General features: G+C 35.1%; 3 protein-coding genes across 3 annotated transcripts; all 3 read right to left on the bottom strand.

Moving 5' to 3' along the window:
- Positions 1-1,133: 1,133 nt before the first annotated feature.
- LOC144420788 (tumor necrosis factor-inducible gene 6 protein-like) lies at positions 1,134-2,404 on the bottom strand. The gene is made up of 2 exons (XM_078110436.1): positions 2,297-2,404; positions 1,134-1,617 (listed from the first exon to the last, which is right to left on the bottom strand). Exon 2 carries the CDS (start codon positions 1,547-1,549, stop codon positions 1,190-1,192), a length of 360 nt encoding a protein of 119 aa, XP_077966562.1. The 5' UTR covers positions 1,550-1,617; positions 2,297-2,404; the 3' UTR covers positions 1,134-1,189.
- Positions 2,405-5,220: 2,816 nt separating this feature from the next.
- LOC144420854 (inter-alpha-trypsin inhibitor heavy chain H4-like) lies at positions 5,221-5,869 on the bottom strand. Its single transcript, XM_078110563.1, has 3 exons — positions 5,739-5,869; positions 5,433-5,626; positions 5,221-5,344 (listed from the first exon to the last, which is right to left on the bottom strand). The coding sequence occupies exons 1-3, from the start codon at positions 5,856-5,858 to the stop codon at positions 5,221-5,223; spliced, it is 438 nt and encodes a 145-aa protein (XP_077966689.1). The 5' UTR covers positions 5,859-5,869.
- A 1,621-nt stretch (positions 5,870-7,490) lies between these two features.
- Positions 7,491-13,694, bottom strand: LOC144420853 (CUB domain-containing protein 2-like). Its single transcript, XM_078110562.1, has 5 exons — positions 13,575-13,694; positions 13,102-13,183; positions 11,351-11,520; positions 10,159-10,315; positions 7,491-7,918 (listed from the first exon to the last, which is right to left on the bottom strand). The coding sequence occupies exons 1-5, from the start codon at positions 13,692-13,694 to the stop codon at positions 7,491-7,493; spliced, it is 957 nt and encodes a 318-aa protein (XP_077966688.1).
- Positions 13,695-15,244: the final 1,550 nt, after the last annotated feature.

The raw sequence follows: 15,244 nt of genomic DNA, 5'->3' as shown, positions 1-15,244 counted from the left end.
TAACGTGATCTAGCTAATATATACTCGCATGTCAAAGGATTCAACTTAAAAACAGAACTCGCCCGAGGCGCACCAGATCATCTAAACAAGTTTATATCGAAATCGTAACGTTGTCAAAATATTGAAATTTTAAGATAAAAAATTAGGTAACTTTTAAAGATTCTCATTTAACTGATATGCAATATCAATATAAATATATGTAACGTGCTTTTTTCGTGATTCTCCCTTAGATAGGAAAAATTTTGTCTGATTTACGTCGTTTCTTGCCGTCGTTTCTTGCACGCTCCATGCTTTATCAATTCAATCGTGAGTTTATTGAACGGCGCTCCCATGTGGGAGTTTTAATATAAAACAAATATTGCAATTCCTAGTCTGATTACGTTTTAAAAATATTTATTTGATAGTTCATAAATGCGGCAAAATGAAGTAGAAATGATGCTGTTTAAAAACTAATTTGAACTAGTCTTCGAATTGGCCACAATTCGGAATTGTAAATATATTCTCAATTTTCTGGGATTCCCGTTTATCCATTTGTATGTGCATCGGTTTTATTCCGCGTCTTAAAAAGCATAAACAAAAAATAATCTGGACTTCCAAGGATGAACAAGTAAATTTTTCAAGAGCTTGCCTGATGGAGCCAGTAAATTTGCATCGAAATTCAAAAGCCACGAATTCCAAACATCGGTTCATCGTCACGTTTCAAATCGTGTATGTAAAAGAAACAAAATACGAAACTTTTGCGGTACGACGATAGGAAAATCACAATTTATGAGAATTCAAACGCATGATGGAATGATTAAAATAATTTTTTATAGTATAAATATACATTTTCGTCAGTTCACTCAGTGCAATATTTGTTATTTTTTTTCGCGACCTGCTATATAGTAAAGTGAAGCAACCCCCCGATTTCACTCCGTCAGTATTTAATTTTAACAAACTTGCGACTTCTACTTTTTAATGTATTTCTACATGCGCTGTAAGTATTCCTCTCCCACTCAAATATTCTGGATGTAATACTACAAAAACATTGAATTGAATAAATTTATTGATTTATTACCAGGATCATTTGTGAAAACTTTAGAATCTAACTGATAGCTGTTTAAGCGTTTTAGCAGGGTTAAAACATAAAACATAAACAATAACGTTACTGATTAGCTTGTAAAAGCGACAAAATGATAAAGAGAAACTGTTACTTAGGAACAAATCGGTATCGCATTTTGAAACCACCAGCTCCCAAACTATCATCACTTAAAAATGCAATCGATATCTTCTTCTCCGATGTCGTTATTCCATCTGGTAGATTGTATCCACAGATTTGTTGCACATTCTTCCCATTTTTGATAACTAATTTATCGTGATTGCATTGATCTCCTGATCCCATTTCTATATCCATATCAATGATGGTTAAACGCAATTTGTGACTCGAATCTGTGTTGGCAAAATTCCACATGCAATATGCGTTGTCTGGATACATTTTTGGATACTGAGGAGATGTGATGATGCCTTCTTTGCTATTAGAAGATGAAATATCATCACCACAATTCTTCATAGATTGATTCAAAGCAAATTCAGAATCCTTCGGTGTAGCAATTGGTTGCAACGGACTATCCGGCTTGACTACAAAACAATATTCAATTTATATAATATTGCAAATGACGTGAGAAGGGTAAATATCTCAATTTATGCTGACACAATATATATTTGTAAAATGTGTACAATCTTCAAATTGGCCGAAAAATGAGAGTGGTGCAATGGTCCGTTAACTACATTGACAAAATGCATATAATATAATAACTAAGAAACCATATCCATCATCTGTAGACAAAATGCAAACACGCAACACATTGTTTTCTTAATCAAATCGTGCTGAATAAATTATGGTTTGCGCACGTGACGACTTTCCAACTCCTTATCACAACGAATTGCAAGGGTAGGCCAAAGTAAGGGTTTTCATTCTTAATTCGATACACTTGCGACATTATAACAGTAAGTTATTATGCTTATCGCAAATTTTATCTTTGTTTATTTTTTAATTTAGTCGAATCAACTGAATTAATTTTTAATTGAGAATTGGGTACCTGCGAAAACCCGCAGGTACTAGAGTTAGACATTAGACTTGAAGTTAGTTAGATATATATTGACTGATTACTAGTTTCATCTTATTCGTAATTTATTATTATTTATTAAGAGCTTCGACGCGTATATGTCGTAGATTGCAATGGGCGTGCAACTCAAATATACATGAACTATTTTACATGAATCCAATAAAATAAATGGATGCTCATATCATACTTACATTGATTGTAAGAAATCACAATTCCTGGCCATCGATCATCTTTCGGATAAACCGTCAACAGAACAGTCGCTGTGTTATGCTGTATCGACACGGATTTCAACTGGGAGATTCCACTATTATGTTCCAAAATAGTTTTGCCCTGGCTTGTGACGATCACCTGCACCAAATCATGTTGGAATCAATGGTATTGTATGGAAAAGGGGGGTTGTGGGGAGTGGCGGAAACGTTCGTGATTCGATTTGAATCAAATTTAGTGTTATTGGAATGAGTTCCAATCGTATCAGTATCAGTAATTTATTTTTTCACCGCAAGGTACATATACAGAATAAAATAAAAGAAGAATAGCATTTCAGGGTGGAGGGAAACGCTGAAAAACCAGTATTGGTTATCGAGCAGCGACACCCTAGATGGGGTCTAACACAGCATGAAGAAATAACATGAAATAGAAAGCTTAAAATGAATATGAATGAAAAAGCAAAATAATCACACTAAATAAAATTGAATATTGGAAACGTTCAAGTATCCAGCGGATTTTTGGGAAATCCACAGTCTCTCGTTAATATAAAAATAGACTCCAAGCACCACCAAGGTAACCACGGCAACTGCTCAGCTGAAGCACTGGCTGCGGGCGAGTGTACAGTTAACGTATATGGCACCGAGACAAATTTGTATTTTATAGGATGCATAACTGAAATTTGTGAACGGATTTGCCAGTACGGATAGAATGTTAACTATTAAGTGTATCGCCAATTTTTTTTTTGTTTCAATTATGTTTGGTAAAGAGTGGCTCATGAAACACCGCGGCGAAAAAGTATATAATATTCCGGCTAATGACTGTACTGATCTAAGATTCGATTGCAAAGATTGCAGCTTTGTGTGAAGCGTTTAAAAACCTCTTTGCGCGAGAGGATTACTGACATACGGCCGCCGTATGTTTGTTCGACGCTCGTGGTTCGATTACGGTATTCTCCGTCACCCAAGTCCATATTTCTTGAACGATAAGTTGGTTAAGTATATCTTTTCTCTTGCCCGACCAAGGCTATGAAGAAGATTGTGTTCTGAAATATGATTAAATCGCCTTATCGGATTTGTTTTTCATTCGAACATAAATTCGTCATCCGATTATGAGCAATTTCCGAGATCTGGCAAGTAATCGAATGAGATAGTAGAGGTGTTCACATAATTTACTCACTTTGTTTTGAGTAGTGTTAAGAGTCTCCGCTTTTATGTCCATCCAACTATTTTCTGTCAGTTCAATCTTCCATTCACATTGGTATGGATTCTTTCTAATCTCATGCGGGAGTTGTATTGTGCCGCTTTCGTCGTCGAGTTTTCCACTACATTTATCCCAGATTTTTATGTCTGCAAACGATGATAAAATGTAACGTAGGGAGAAATAGGTTTAATAGGCAATCAAGTGATATCAGATATATTAGCTTAAACATTGGTTGAAAAAATTATAATCGAGACAGCACAAATTTTTAGCAGCCTCAATTTTTACAATGAATCTTACAACGATTTCTTGATTTTCACGCCTAATCACAAAAGTAATATTATTTGTGGTGGCTCAGGGATGAGTGCGTGCTTTGATCATTTTTACTAGGAAAAATGCCTATCATTTTTTAATGTCTTGGGTTGTTAAGTTTATTATCAATTTTAAATCCATAATTACGCTCTTGTTTCACAGAACAATATGTGGACAGGTTGGTATAGGTATACAAGTACATGTCATAAACAAATAAAGCAAGATAATCAATTCGATTGATATATTAAAAACTCATTAATTTTACTTGGTCCTCGGGAAGTAGCACCTGATGACGGGCGCGAAGGTCGAACACATGCCAAGAAGAAAAAAAATTAGGAAAATTGCAATAAAACTTGATATGCATACATCGACGCTACATGTTCGCAGCAAATATTTCGCTCGTAAGGCTAATTGTTAAAATTAATGTTCTATGGAAACAATACATTTTACAATATATATGAGGCGTTGGTTGGGGAAAGTAGCGTTAGTAGCTTATTCAAAATAAACCTACTTGAAAATTTTGGCTGTAATGATTGAGCAGACGAATAATTAATAGAATGCCAACTAGTATTGGATATGTAGCAGAAACCATTCATCTTCATTTAATCTTTTAGCTACGGAATATGTCAAATAGTCACATACATACTGCTTTTGTTTCTATACTAACAAATGTTTCACCTGATAGCTGAAGTTTAAAAGCTATAGGGGGATACTCATGTCATTTGATGCAAAATATATAAATGAAACTATTATCAAATCCTTTTTTTCTTTGAATCTATATATGCAATTGTTACGTCATGCAGAAGTCACTGTTCATTGCCGGAAATGTAGAGAATATAGGACAGATCGTAGCCAGTGTTCCCTCTAAAGTGTGCGCGCGCACACAGCTTTCAGAGGCTGCGCACACGCATAGATTTACTGCGCACAGACGTATTTCGATGTAATGTAATAATGTTCTTGGTTGGCAGGTTGAGAAAGTTTGTTGTTGGCCCACTCATTACGCGGTTAGAACGCCAAAATTTCTTCATTGGTTTTTGCACAAATATTAGTCATTTCCAAAAAAGTGCGCACACACCAAAATTTCTGCGCACACATACTACAAAAAATTAGAGGGAACATTGATCGTAGCACATATTTCTAGTAGTAAAAGCGTCTTTTCCGTAAAACGTGCAACTTTTGGAAGTGGGAAGGCAATATTTGTTACTAAATTTGTAGGGAACATTTTAAAATCATTTTTAGTTAGTTACCTGATGTGCGCTACGAAACTCACTTTCTAGGCGTTTTTCAGGGCCTCGGCTCGCGGCCTACGTTTGTGTGAGTCTTTGGAAAGAGGCGCAGGTATTAAATGAGTTCTAACTAATAGAGTAGACGATGTTCAATAATAAAACACGAGAGTGATTCAGGTTTCCCATCCCCAAATAGAGTATAGAAAACATCTCACCTTTTCGACGGCGCAATCGTACTGCTCTTTTGCCTCTTTCTTCTCTCGTACTTTCCCGACAAATTTCACACCGCCAACAATCCTGTGTGAGGTTAACAAAGAAGAAAAATGTGTGAAAACATTAAGTAACACTAAGTTATAAAACTCCGTGATATTGTAAAAAAAATTACATGTCGAATTCTGTGATGAAGGCTGCTTCCGGAAGCCTTACTGAAAAAACAACTTCTTTCGCTGAGCGTTCAGTGTTCGCTATTTTATTCACAAACGTTACTCTCGCAAATCTTGACTGGACGACACTCGTGACGTGCATACTGTGATGGGGCACATCTGGTCCATGATAAGACGATGCATGTCTTTTCTCTCTCTGGAATGAGTAATAAAAATAAATATATATAATTTTTGATGACAACATATAGCGTTGCTGGTATAATAAAAAAATTTCAAAATGCCATTGAATAGTAAAAGAAAAACCTTACCGCTAATTCGTCACTTTCTGCAATGACGAAAGACTGTCTCCGTGACAGAGAATTTGCAAAACATACAGAATATAGAGATAACAGCACAACAACCTTTGCTTGAACTTCAGTCCAAGTCATAACGTTTATATAAATACAACTCACCTATTACAATAATGGTTCAAAATTACATAAATAGAAATTACTTTACGTCTGGTCATAGAATATAATAAAAAGCGCGGTTCTGACAAAATTCACTTATAAATATGTTCCGAAAATATCGGAAGATATACAACAGTATTCGTCCAATATTGAAGTTTCTTAAGGCCAATAACGTTCTAGATTGCTCAAAGTACTCACTCTAAGGGTTACTCACTCAACACCCCCTTCCACTAATCAAGAGCAATCATCAAATTTAAATGCAACTATCGGGTAAATTAGCAAAAAACATTGATCGATGTCTGTCCCGAGAAAAAAAACCTTTTTTGCTGCTCAACATGATTACGAACGCTGTTCGTGGATATGGTTTACCCTTTTTATACCTGAGCGTTGCTATCAAGTCAGTTTAAGTCTCATAGTCCAGTGCTATATATCTAGCTAATATATACTTGCATGTCAAAGGCTTCAACTTAAAAACAGAACTCGCCTGAGGCGCACCAGATCATCTAAACAAGTTTATATGGAAATCGAAACGTTTTTAAAATATTGAAATTTTAAGATAAAATTAGGTAACTTTTGAAGATTCTCATTTAACTGATATGCAATACCGATATAAATATATGTAACGTGCTTTTTTCGTGATTCTCCCTTAGATAGGAAAAATTTTGTTTGATTGACGTCGTTTCTTGCACCCTCCATGCTCTATTAATTCAATCATTAGTGCAATCATTAGAGTTTATTGAACGGCGCCCTCATGTGGGAGTTTTAATATAAAACAAATATTGCAATTCCTAGTCTGATTACGTTTTAAAAATATTTATTTGATAGTTCATAAAGGCGGCAAAATGAAGTAGAAATGATGCTGTTTAAAAACTAATTTGAACTAGTCTTCGAATTGGCCACAATTCGGAATTGTAAATATATTCTCAATTTTCTGGGATACCCGTTTATCCATTTGTATGTGCATCGGTTTTACTCCGTGTCTTAAAAAGCATAAACAAAAAATAATCTGGACTTCCAAGGGCGAACAAGTAAACTTTTCAAGAGCTTGCCTGATGGAGCCAGTAAATTTGCATCGAAATTCAAAAGCCACGAATTCCAAACATCGGTCCATCGTCACGTTTCAAATCGTGTATGTAAAAGAAACAAAATACGAAACTTTTGCGGTACGACGATAGGAAAATCACGAATCATAAGCATTCAAACGCATGATAAAATAAGTAAGAATATTTCTTAATAGTATAAATATATATTTTTGTCAGTTCACCCAATGGAATATTTGTTATTTTTTTTCGCGACCTGCTATATAGTAAAGTGAAGCAACCCCCCGATTTCACTCCGTCAGTATTTAATTTTAACAAACTTGCGACTTCTACTTTTTAATGTATTTCTACATGCGCTGTAAGTATTCCTCTCCCACTCAAATATTCTGGATGTAATACTACAAAAACATTGAATTGAATAAATTTATTGATTTATTACCAGGATCATTTGTGAAAACTTTAGAATCTAACTGATAGCTGTTTAAGCGTTTTAGCAGGGTTAAAACATAAAACATAAACAATAACGTTACTGATTAGCTTGTAAAAGCGACAAAATGATAAAGAGAAACTGTTACTTAGGAACAAATCGGTATCGCATTTTGAAACCACCAGCTCCCAAACTATCATCACTCAAAAATGCAATCGATATCTTCTTCTCCGATGTCGTTATTCCATCTGGTAGATTGTATCCACAGATTTGTTGCACATTCTTCCCATTTTTGATAACTAATTTATCGTGATTGCATTGATCTCCTGATCCCATTTCTATATCCATATCAATGATGGTTAAACGCAATTTGTGACTCGAATCTGTGTTGGCAAAATTCCACATGCAATATGCGTTGTCTGGATACATTTTTGGATACTGAGGAGATGTGATGATGCCTTCTTTGCTATTAGAAGATGAAATATCATCACCACAATTCTTCATAGATTGATTCAAAGCAAATTCAGAATCCTTCGGTGTAGCAATTGGTTGCAACGGACTATCCGGCTTGACTACAAAACAATATTCAATTTATATAATATTGCAAATGACGTGTATGGTGGCCCATCGTTGTCACGCTTGAAATTAAAAAAAAAAATGAAAAAATAAAATGAAAAAGCGAGAATAAAAAAATAGTTGTGAAAAAACATAAAAATAATTGAAAAAAAAAGAAAAGAAAAATTAAATAAAATTAAAAATTAAAAATAAAAACAAAAGTAAAAAATAAATAAACGAAAAAAAAAACGAAAAAAAAAAATTAAAAAAAAAATTGGATAAAAAGAAAATAAAAAGGTTGACAACGATGGTCCGCCTCGTGGCCCATCGTTGTCACGCGTTTTTATTTTTAGAAAATTTGATGCTGCTTGGGACCAACGTTGTCAGGCTTAATCCTACACGCACAAATGTGTTTCCTGGGTTTCTAACTCACTACTGATTTTCATGAGCAATATCCAATAAATTCAAAACGAAAATGTTCTATAAATTCTCCATGCTACAAGTTCAACCACAAGCAATATATTTATAATAATGATAAGAGAATATAGAATTGAATACGAAAATTTGTTTTTACGTGTAGAAGGTAATTGAATTGAAAAATGCTGCTTAACTGCTCAGTTGTCTGGAGTCACTGGACACTCGTGCGATGCCGGTACGGTACCGTCTGACCGTACCGGTACCCATGCAATCAATCATGAAAGAATGGGAGATACGGATAGTCTCGTAGAATATAGAGTACTGAAACACTCTCTGCGCCTGCCCCATACCGTACAGCCGTAACGTACCGATCCAGACAACCATTTATTTCAATCCATACCTCGACTCACTATATTCTACTAGGATCGAGGTATGGATTGAAATAAATGGTTGAGCACGGGCGATTTATCATTTGTCTGGATCGGTACGTTACGGCTGTACGGTATGAGACAGGCGGAAAGAGAGTGTTTCAGTAGTCTATATTCTACGAGACTATCCGTATCTCCCATTCTTTCATGAGTGATTGCATGGCTACCGGTACGGTCAGACGCAAAGCGACTATAACCGACTATCGGTATTTGGTAAGACGGTACGGTACCGGCATCGCGAGTGTCGCGAGACACGTAAAAACAAATTTTCCGAATTTTCGTATTCAATTCTATATTCTCTTATCATTATTATAAATATATTACTTCTCGTTGAACTTGTAGCATGGAGAATTTATAGAACATTTTCATATTGAATATTGCTCAAGAAAATCAGTAGTGAGTTGGAAACCCAGGGAACACATTTGTGCGCGTAGGATTATGCCTGACAACGTTGGTCCCAAGCAGAAGCAAATTTTCTAAAAATAAAAACGCGTGACAACGATGGGCCACGAGGCGAACCATCGTTGTCAACCTTTTTATTTTCTTTTTATTCAATTTTTATTTTATTATTATTTTCAAATTTTTTTTTTTTCAATTTTTTTAAATTTTTTTTTTTTTTTTTTTTCGTTTTTATTTTTAATTTTTTTTTTTTAATTTCAATTTTTTTTTTCAATTATTTTTATGTTTTTCACAACTATTTTTTTATTTTCGGTTTTTTATTTTTATTTTCAATTTTACGCGTGACAACGATGGGCCACCATAGACGTGAGAAGGGTAAATATCTCAATTTATGCTGACACAATATATATTTGTAAAATGTGTACAATCTTCAAATTGGCCGAAAAATGAGAGTGGTGCAATGGTCCGTTAACTACATTGACAAAATGCATATAATATAATAACTAAGAAACCATATCCATCATCTGTAGACAAAATGCAAACACGCAACACATTGTTTTCTTAATCAAATCGTGCTGAATAAATTATGGTTTGCGCACGTGACGACTTTCCAACTCCTTATCACAACGAATTGCAAGGGTAGGCCAAAGTAAGGGTTTTCATTCTTAATTCGATACACTTGCGACATTATAACAGCAAGTTATTATGCTTATCGCAAATTTTATCTTTGTTTATTTTTTAATTTAGTCGAATCAACTGAATTAAGATAATAAAATTTAATTGAGAATTGGGTACCTGCGAAAACCCGCAGGTACTAGAGTTAGACATTAGACTTGAAGTTAGTTAGATATATATTGACTGATTACTAGTTTCATCTTATTCGTAATTTATTATTATTTATTAAGAGCTTCGACGCGTATATGTCGTAGATTGCAATGGGCGTGCAACTCAAATATACATGAACTATTTTACATGAATCCAATAAAATAAATGGATGCTCATATCATACTTACATTGATTGTAAGAAATCACAATTCCTGGCCATCGATCATCTTTCGGATAAACCGTCAACAGAACAGTCGCTGTGTTATGCTGTATCGACACGGATTTCAACTGGGAGATTCCACCTTTATGTTCCAAAATAGTTTTGCCCTGGCTTGTGACGATCACCTGCACCAAATCATGTTGGAATCAATGGTATTGTATGGAAAAGGGGGGTTGTGGGGAGTGGCGGAAATGTTCGTGATTCGATTTGAATCAAATTTAGTGTTATTGGAATAAGTTCCAATCGTATCAGTATCAGTAATTTATTTTTTCACCGCAAGGTACATATACAGAATAAAATAAAAGAAGAATAGCATTTCAGGGTGGAGGGAAACGCTGAAAAACCAGTATTGGTTATCGAGCAGCGACACCCTAGATGGGGTCTAACACAGCATGAAGAAATAACATGAAATAGAAAGCTTAAAATGAATATGAATGAAAAAGCAAAATAATCACACTAAATAAAATTGAATATTGGAAACGTTCAAGTATCCAGCGGATTTTTGGGAAATCCAGAGTCTCTCGTTAATATAAAAATAGACTCCAAGCACCACCAAGGTAACCACGGCAACTGCTCAGCTGAAGCACTGGCTGCGGGCGAGTGTACAGTTAACGTATATGGCACCGAGACAAATTTGTATTTTATAGGATGCATAACTGAAACTTGTGAACGGATTTGCCAGTACGGATAGAATGTTAACTATTGAGTGTATCGCCAATTTTTTTTTTGTTTCAATTATGTTTGGTAAAGAGTGGCTCATGAAACACCGCGGCGAAAAAGTATATAATATTCCGGCTAATGACTGTACTGATCTAAGATTCGATTGCAAAGATTGCAGCTTTGTGTGAAGCGTTTAAAAACCTCTTTGCGCGAGAGGATTACTGACATACGGCCGCCGTAGGTTTGTTTGACGCTCGTGGTTCGATTACGGTATTCTCCGTCACCCAAGTCCATATTTCTTGAACGATAAGTTGGTTAAGTATATCTTTTCTCTTGCCCGACCAAGGCTATGAAGAAGATTGTGTTCTGAAATATGATTAAATCGCCTTATCGGATTTGTTTTTCATTCGAATATAAATTCGTCATCCGATTATGAGCAATTTCCGAGATCTGGCAAGTAATCGAATGAGATAGTAGAGGTGTTCACATAATTTACTCACTTTGTTTTGAGTAGTGTTAAGAGTCTCCGCTTTTATGTCCATCCAACTATTTTCTGTCAGTTCAATCTTCCATTCACATTGGTATGGATTCTTTCTAATCTCATGCGGGAGTTGTATTGTGCCGCTTTCGTCGTCGAGTTTTCCACTACATTTATCCCAGATTTTTATGTCTGCAAACGATGATAAAATGTAACGTAGGGAGAAATAGGTTTAATAGGCAATCAAGTGATATCAGATATATTAGCTTAAACATTGGTTGAAAAAATTATAATCGAGACAGCACAAATTTTTAGCAGCCTCAATTTTTACAATGAATCTTACAACGATTTCTTGATTTTCACGCCTAATCACAAAAGTAATATTATTTGTGGTGGCTCAGGGATGAGTGCGTGCTTCGATCATTTTTACTAGGAAAAATGCCTATCATTTTTTAATGTCTTGGGTTGTTAAGTTTATTATCAATTTTAAATCCATAATTACGCTTTCACAGAACAATATGTGGACAGGTTGGTATAGGTACAAGTACATGTCATAAACAAATAAAGCAAGATAATCAATTCGATTGATATATTAAAAACTCATTAATTTTACTTGGTCCTCGGGAAGTAGCACCTGATGACGGGCGCGAAGGTCGAACACATGCCAAGAAGATAAAAATTAGGAAAATTGCAATAAAACTTGATATGCATACATCGACGCTACATGTTCGCAGCAAATATTTCGCTCGTAAGGCTAATTGTTAAAATTAATGTTCTATGGAAACAATATATGAGGCGTTGGTTGGGGAAAGTAGCGTTAGTAGCTTATTCAAAATAAACCTACTTGAAAATTTTGGCTGTAATGATTGAGCAGACGAATAATTAATAGAATGCCAACTAGTATTGGATATGTAGCAGAAACCATTCATCTTCATTTAATCTTTTAGCTACGGAATATGTCAAGTAGTCACATACATACTGCTTTTGTTTCTATACTAACAAATGTTTCACCTGATCGCTGAGGTTAAAAGCTATAGGGGGCTACTCATGTCATTTGATGCAAAATATATAAATGAAACTATTATCAAATCCTTTTTTTCTTTGAATCCATATATGCAATTGTTACGCCATGCAGAAGTCACTGTTCATTGCCGGAAATATAGAGAATATAGGACAGATCGTAGCCAGTGTTCCCTCTAAAGTGTGCGCGCGCACACAGCTTTCAGAGGCTGCGCACACGCATAGATTTACTGCGCACAGACGTATTTCGATGTAATGTAATAATGTTCTTGGTTGGCAGGTTGAAAAAGTTTGTTGTTGGCCCACTCATTACGCGGTTAGAACGCCAAAATTTCTTCATTGGTTTTTGCACAAATATTAGTCATTTCCAAAAAAGTGCGCACACACCAAAATTTCTGCGCACACATACTACAAAAAATTAGAGGGAACATTGATCGTAGCACATATTTCTTTTAGTAAAAGCGTCTTTTCCGAAAACGTGCAACTTTTGGAAGTGGGAACAAGGCAATATTTGTTACTAAATTTTTAGGGAACATTTTAAAATCACTTTTAGTTAGTTACCTGATGTGCGCTACAAACTCACTTTCTAGGCGTTTTTCAGGGCCTCGGCTCGCGGCCTACGTTCGTGTGAGTCTCTGGAAAGAGGCCCAGGTATTAAATGTGTTTTAACTAATAGAGTAGACGATGTTCAATAATAAAACACGAGAGTGATTCAGGTCTCCCATCCCCAAATAGAGTATAGACAACAATTACCCTTTCGACGGCGCGATCGTACTGCTCTTTTGCCTCTTTCTTCTCTCGTATTTTCCCGACAAATTTCACACCGCGAACAATCCTGTGTGAGGTTAACAAAGAAGAAAAAAGTGTGAAAACATTAAGTAACACTAAGTTATAAAACTCCGTGATATTGTAAAAAATAATTACATGTCGAATTCTGTGATAAAGGCTGCTTCTGAAAGCCTTACTGAAAAAACAACTTCTTTCGCTGAGCGTTCAGTGTTCGCTATTTTATTCACAAACGATACTCTTGCAAATCTTGACTGGACTACACTCGTGACGTGCAAACTGTGATGGGGCTCATCTGGTCCATGATAAGACGATGCATGTCTTTTCTCTCTCTGGAATCAGTGATAAAAATAAATATATATATATAATTTTTGATGACAACATATAGCGTTGCAAACAAATTTTTAAAATGCCATTGAATGGTAAAAGAAAAACCTTACCGCTAATTCTTCACTTTCTGCAATGACGAAAGACTGTCCCCTTGACAGAGGATTCGCAAAACATACAGAATATAGAGATAACAGCACAACAACCTTTGCTTGAACTTCAGTCCAGGTCATAACGTTTATATAAATACAACTCACCTATTACAATAATGGTTCAAAATTACATAAATAGAAATTACTTTACGTCTGGTCATAAAATATAATAAAAAGCGCGGTTCTGACAAAATTCACTTATAAATATGTTCCGAAAATATCGGAAGATATACAACAGTATTCGTCCAATATTGAAGTTTCTTAAGACCAATAACGTTCTAGATTGCTCAAAGTACTCACTCTAAGGGTTACTCACTCAACACCCCCTTCCACTAATCAAGAGCAATCATCAAATTTAAATGCAACTATCGGGTAAATTAGCAAAAAACATTGATCGATGTCTGTCCCGAAAAAAATCTTTTTTGCTGCTCAACATGATTACGAACGCTGTTCGTGGATATGGTTTACCCTTTTTATACCTGAGCGTTGCTATCAAGTCAGTTTAAGTCTCATAGTCCAGTGCTATATATCTAGCTAATATATACTTGCATGTCAAAGGCTTCAACTTAAAAACAGAACTCGCCTGAGGCGCACCAGATCATCTAAACAAGTTTATATGGAAATCGAAACGTTTTTAAAATATTGAAATTTTAAGATAAAATTAGGTAACTTTTGAAGATTCTCATTTAACTGATATGCAATACCGATATAAATATATGTAACGTGCATTTTTCGTGATTCTCCCTTAGATAGGAAAATTTTGTTTGATTGACGTCGTTTCTTGCACGCTCCATGCTCTATTAATTCAATCGTGGGTTTATTGAACGGCGCCCTCATGTGGGAGTTTTAATATAAAATAAATATTGCAATTCCTAGTCAGATCACGTTTTAAAAATATTTATTTGATAGTTCATAAATGCGGCAAAATGAAATCGAAATGATGCTGTTTGAAATTAATTTGAACTATTCTTCAAATTGGCCACAATTCGGAATTGTAAATATATTCTCAATTTCCTGGGATTCCCGTATATCCATTTGTATGTGCATCGGTTTTATTCTGTGTCTTGAAAAGCATAAACAAAATATAATGGACTTTCAAGGATGAACATGTAAATTTTTCGAGAGCTTGCCTGGTGGCGCCAGTAAATTTGCATCGAAATTCAAAAGCCACGAATTCCAAACATCGGTCCATCGTCACGTTTCAAATCGTGTATTTAAAAGAAACAAAATACGAAACTTTTGCGGTACGACGATAGGAAAATCACGAATCATAAGCATTCAAACGCATGATAAAATAAGTAAGAATATTTCTTAATAGTATAAATATATATTTTTGTCAGTTCACCCAATGGAATATTTGTTATTTTTCTTTCGTGACCTGCTATATCGTAAAGTGAAGCACCCCCCCCCCCCCCCCCCCAAAGGCAAGCATGCAGTTATTCTTTTTTAATATTTCTAATTAAACCAAAGTGGGGAATATATGATGCATAACAGATATAAGACAATCTATTTCAACACCACTACAGACAACTCCTCTTGGTTCAGAAAATTATGAGTATTTCTATATGCGCTGTAAGTATTTCTCTCCCACTCAAATATTCTGGATGTAATATCACAAAAACATTGAATTG

Source organism: Styela clava, chromosome 3 (assembly GCF_964204865.1).
Source record: "Styela clava chromosome 3, kaStyClav1.hap1.2, whole genome shotgun sequence".
Classification (NCBI taxonomy): domain Eukaryota; kingdom Metazoa; phylum Chordata; class Ascidiacea; order Stolidobranchia; family Styelidae; genus Styela; species Styela clava.
The sequence above is the reverse complement of the archived record's forward strand: the minus strand, read 5'-3'. Positions and strand labels throughout refer to the sequence as shown.

What these genes read in the sequence shown, in the direction of transcription:
- LOC144420788 (XM_078110436.1), bottom strand. Translation starts at nt 1,549, where the DNA reads ATGAAGAATTGTGGTGATGATATTTCATCTTCTAATAGCAAAGAAGGC.
- LOC144420853 (XM_078110562.1), bottom strand. Translation starts at nt 13,694, where the DNA reads ATGACCTGGACTGAAGTTCAAGCAAAGGTTGTTGTGCTGTTATCTCTA. An exon ending in CAGAAAGTGAAGAATTAGCG is followed by an intron (nt 13,184 to 13,574) that starts GTAAGGTTTTTC and finishes AACCTCACACAG; the next exon opens with GATTGTTCGCGGTGTGAAAT. An exon ending in TGTGATTTCTTACAATCAAT is followed by an intron (nt 7,919 to 10,158) that starts GTAAGTATGATA and finishes ATTGTTTTGTAG; the next exon opens with TCAAGCCGGATAGTCCGTTG.
- LOC144420854 (XM_078110563.1), bottom strand. Translation starts at nt 5,858, where the DNA reads ATGACTTGGACTGAAGTTCAAGCAAAGGTTGTTGTGCTGTTATCTCTA. An exon ending in CAGAAAGTGACGAATTAGCG is followed by an intron (nt 5,627 to 5,738) that starts GTAAGGTTTTTC and finishes TACTCATTCCAG; the next exon opens with AGAGAGAAAAGACATGCATC. An exon ending in TTCATCACAGAATTCGACAT is followed by an intron (nt 5,345 to 5,432) that starts GTAATTTTTTTT and finishes AACCTCACACAG; the next exon opens with GATTGTTGGCGGTGTGAAAT.